The sequence below is a fragment of the Macrotis lagotis genome, chromosome 3 (assembly GCF_037893015.1).
Source record: "Macrotis lagotis isolate mMagLag1 chromosome 3, bilby.v1.9.chrom.fasta, whole genome shotgun sequence".
Taxonomy (NCBI): domain Eukaryota; kingdom Metazoa; phylum Chordata; class Mammalia; order Peramelemorphia; family Peramelidae; genus Macrotis; species Macrotis lagotis.
This window is the reverse complement of record NC_133660.1, coordinates 292,950,080-292,954,814: the sequence shown is the minus strand read 5'-3', so window position 1 is coordinate 292,954,814 and position 4,735 is coordinate 292,950,080. Positions and strand designations below refer to the sequence as shown.

Genomic DNA, 4,735 nt, shown 5'->3' with positions numbered 1-4,735 from the left:
AAAATTTTTCATTTCAGGGGTCTGCTTGGTGATACAGTGGATAGAACACCAGCCCTGGAGTGACATCCAGATTCAGACACTTAGTAATTACTTACCTGTGTGACTTCGGGCAAATCATTTAACCTCATTGCCTTGCAAAAAATAAATGAATATATAAAAATTAGAAAAAAGATTACACCTCTATAGTTGTATATATATGCATATAAATACATATATACATATATACATACATATATATATATATATATATATATATATGTATATATGAAAAATTGGGGGTTGTTTCCCTGAATTGGGTAGGTACAGATAGAATTTACTTGCTAAGAAAAGAGATGACTCAATCGTAATTGTTGCCCCTTTGCAACTTTCCTGAAAGCATTTTTAACATCTTTGTTCCTCAGGCTGTAGACAAGAGGGTTCAACATAGGGATGACCATGGTATAGAACACTGAAACCACTTTGTCAGAGTTCATTGAATGACTTGAGCTGGGTTGGAAGTACATAAAGCTGATTGTCCCATAAAATATGGATACTGCTATGAGATGGGAGACACAGGTGGAGAAGGCTTTCTTGCGACCTTCAGCAGAGCGGATTTTCAGGATGGTGATGAATATTAGGAAGTAAGAAGTAAAAATGACAAGGAAAGGGAAAATGCTACTGAATGATACTAAGATAAAATACCCTTTCTCCCTGGAGTGAATATCAGAACAAGAGAGAGCTAGTAGAGGGGGAAGATCACAGAAAAAGTGTTGAATTTTGTTGGACTTACAAAGGGAAAGGCTAAATGTGGTTCCTATGACAGCAGAGGAGGCTAGGAAGCCACAGATGTAAGCACCAATGATCATATGAGCACATACAGTTGATGTCATGATGGTGTTGTAATGGAGGGGCTTACACACAGCTGCATGGCGATCATAGGCCATGGAGGCTAAAAGGAAACTTTCAATACTAGCAAAGGCTGAAAAGAAAAACAATTGTGTGGCACATCCATTATAGGAGATGACTTTGTCCCCAAGGAGAAGCCCCGCCATCACCTTGGGAGTGATATCTGAGGAGTAGCCAAAGTCAACCAGAGACAAGTTACTGAGGAAAAAGTACATGGGGGTGTGGAGATGGGAATCCAAGGAAATCAGGGCTATTATCCCCAGGTTCCCTACCAGGGTGATGAGGTAGATGAGGGTGAACATGAGGAAGAGAGGAACTTGAAGCTCTGGGGCATCTGTTAATCCTGTAAGAATGAACTCATTCACTTCAGATCTATTCTCCATAGAAGTCATCTTTAGAGTGAGGTCTTTCACCTGCAACAAAAGAGTACTTGTCAGAAAATCCACTATGTGGGATGAGTGATTCCAAGAAAAAAAATAATCAGAGACCAATCTCATGTGACTGTATAAATAAGCAAGTAAGATACCAAAATCCTCTAGGTAACTGTCACAGCAGTTTCTGTATATCCCCAAAATTCACTCATCCTTTTTTTTTTTTTATCATAAGAGAGTTTCTTAAGTATTACTTGTTACTTTTAAAATTTGCTACAACTGGGGCAGCTCGGTTGCACAATGGATAGAGCACAGGCCCTGGAGTCAGGAGTACCTGAGTTCAATTCTGACCTCATACACTTAATAATTACCCAGCTGTGTGACCTTGGGCAAGCCACTTAACCCCATTGCCTTGCAAAAACATAAAAACCTAAAAACAAACAAAAAATTGCTAGAATTGTAGCAATCCCCAGAGTTGCCTTTCCCACTTCAGGAAAGGCAAATGTCATATTCTATGGTGTAAATCAGCAAAGAAAGGGAGAGTGGAGAAGGAGATTTTTTTTTCTCAAGTATATGTTTCACTTTGTGGAAGAAGAGAGAAAGGGGAATAAAGAAGAGGGAGGAACGAAAACACAGAAAGAGTTTAAAAAAACGGAGGAGAAGAAGGTTAAAGAAATTTTGCCAAGAGTTCTCAGGGATTCTTCTTAGTGCTGGAATCATTGCTTTCTTAAGGTTTGTGCAATAAACTGAAGTCACATTTCCAGGGTAGGAACAGTTGTCAATGAACATAAGTTTAATAGTTGTGGTAATCATCTATCAAAAAGACTATTGGGCAGTTAGGTGACACAGTGGATAGAGCACTGACCCTGGAGTCAGGTAGACCTGACTCAGACACTTAATAAGTGTCTAATTGTGTGATCTTGGGCAATTCACTTAACCCCATTGCCTTAAATAAAAATAAAAATAAAAATATTTTAAAAAGACTATTAGTGGATCGCTTAACTATAGACAGATATTTTCTTAATTTGTTCCCTTATTCCCCTTTGTTCCTTTTTCAAATCTCCACTGCTCTAGTGGAAACCAAAGGCAATCATAAAGAGGGAATGTCCTTTCAATCATTATATGGGTTTTTTTTGGGGGGGGGGTAATTGCCTCTTAGAAATCACCAGTTATGGATGTCATCATCAAATTTGAGCTAAAATCTCACCCATGGAAAATCTTTGTTGAGCTATTCATATCAATTTAAGTGCTTTTGCTCTTTGATTATCTTTTTTTACATATAGCCTGAATAAAATGTTATTTGCATGCCAGCTTCATAGACATTATGGACTCCTTGATGGTAGGACTCTTTTATCTTTGCACTTTCAATGCTTAGCAAGATGCTGGACAAATAGCATGCACTTAAGTATTGTTTCTTGATTCACCAATTCTCCAGTGGTAACTCACTCTTTCTCAACTACAATAAGTTGGCCTTTGAGTAAAAGACAACTGCAATTTTCATTCACATTTGTCTCTTTAAGCCACTAAAACTTATGCATCTGTTAGATGTGCATCACTCACTTAGTCTTTGTATGCTTAGTTTCATATAAGTTTCATTACCACCATAAACTATTAGAAGTGTTTAAAGAAGGCATAAGTAGGTTGTCACATGCTACCTAGGAATATTTGGATCTATAAAAATATAGTAAATAGAAGTAGAGAATCTGAAGTCAGCATGGTTTGCTCTTAGGTGATTTAATCCAATTCAGATCTGATCTGAAGTTACTTCTGTCAAATCCTGACAAAAATGAAGCAAAGCTGCAAAAGGAGAAGAGTTGGTTAAGGAAAAATCATCAAAGTAAAGAGATATAGAGATCAAGGAGCATATTTATGTCCCCAAGAAGTTATATATTCTTCTTGTATACAAGATGAATGAATATCTCGAGTACATGAAATCTGACTGTGAAAGTAGCAATGAGACTTTAGAGATGGGGCTCATTAACAGAATATGCTCCTTGAAAGCTTTCTCCCTTATTTGAATGAGATATGATAACCTGGAGGCAGTTATAATATTTTTAAATTGAAAAACAACCTGCTGTAAAGAAATCTATGAATATAGTGGGCAATTTTGATGGAAATCATTTATGTTATTATCAGTATATTACAGATGAAAGTCTTCAATTATCACAGCATCTTCCAGAATATTCTTTATTTCTGTCTTTTGTTCAGTGTCTTTCTCTGTGTCTCTTGCAGTTATCTCTGTATCTCTGCATATCTGCATATAATCTCTGTCCCTCTCCCTCCTTGATATTTACCTTTTCCTTTTCAGCATACTTCTCTGGTGTAGCTCTATTTTGCAACCATCCATGTTTCCATCTATCTATCTATCTATCTTTCTATCTATCTATCTATCTATCTGTCTATCTATCCATCTCTTTGTCTACATGTCTCTCTTTATGTCTGTCAGTCTCTGTTCCAAGAGAACAACTATTGATTATGATGAAAATGATATTTTTATAACTCAAAATTGTACAATAAAGGAAGAAATGTGAGAAAACACTATACTGATGTTGATTCTCATAAAATGAGGAATTATTAGGTAGTATTAAAATAAATGGGAATATTAAAAGACTATTGAAAATGTAAATAAATCATCCTAAGTTTTGAGATTGATGAAGTAAAAATTAGCAATTGACAGTAATGCCTGTTATACATGGAGAGAGCCAATACCAGCAAATTTAGTGGAAGCATAAAGAAATCCATAGTATTACTGCTGTAGGGAGTTGAAGGGATAGAAAAATCTTAAGAATAAAATTTTGAAGAGACCAGAAGAAATGACTTTTAGGGAGAACTCAATGTGGAAAAAATGCAGAAAAGGAAATAAGGAGAGGTAACCAAAGATAATTGCCTAAGGTGATCCTGTTGCATAGTAATAGAGTTGGAGGAGTGCCAGGGCTCCAACTGAAATAATGTAAATCCAGAAATTTAAAGATTGCAAATTTTTTTTGTCAGAATTTTAATTGAAAAGGGCCATTTTAGAAAATATATGACAATTAAATAATTAAACAGAGTCATCCTCAAGGCTAAAGAAACAAGTACAATGAATCAAATCAAAGACAGCTGGCCCATTTCTGTATTGTTTTATTTTCTTTGACAAAGAATGATGTTCAAATTCAGAAACAGACAAAGACCAAGACTTGATATCAAAGATAATAAGAACTTAGGAGAGCAAGGGGAAAATGCATTTGTATAACATTAATTATGTGTAAAGTACTGTGTTATATGTCATAAAAATTCTCTTCATTGATTTTCACAACAAATCTGTGAAGCATTATACCCGTTTTAAAGTTGAAGAAACTGAGGTAACCTGTAGTTAAGTGACTTGCTCTGGTCATATCTTAACTGTCTGCTACTAGATTGAACTAAGTATCTCCTTACTCCACTGCCAGTTCTCTTTATCCATTGAAGCAGAGAAGTTTCTTTCAACTTTGCACGATATC

General features: G+C 35.8%; 1 protein-coding gene across 1 annotated transcript; it reads right to left on the bottom strand.

Annotated features, from left to right (window-relative positions):
* Window positions 1–320: 320 nt before the first annotated feature.
* On the bottom strand, window positions 321–4,524 carry LOC141516700 (olfactory receptor 5B12-like). The gene is made up of 2 exons (XM_074227698.1): window positions 4,510–4,524; window positions 321–1,277 (listed from the first exon to the last, which is right to left on the bottom strand). Exons 1-2 carry the CDS (start codon window positions 4,522–4,524, stop codon window positions 321–323), a joined length of 972 nt encoding a protein of 323 aa, XP_074083799.1.
* Between the last annotated feature and the right edge of the window lie 211 nt (window positions 4,525–4,735).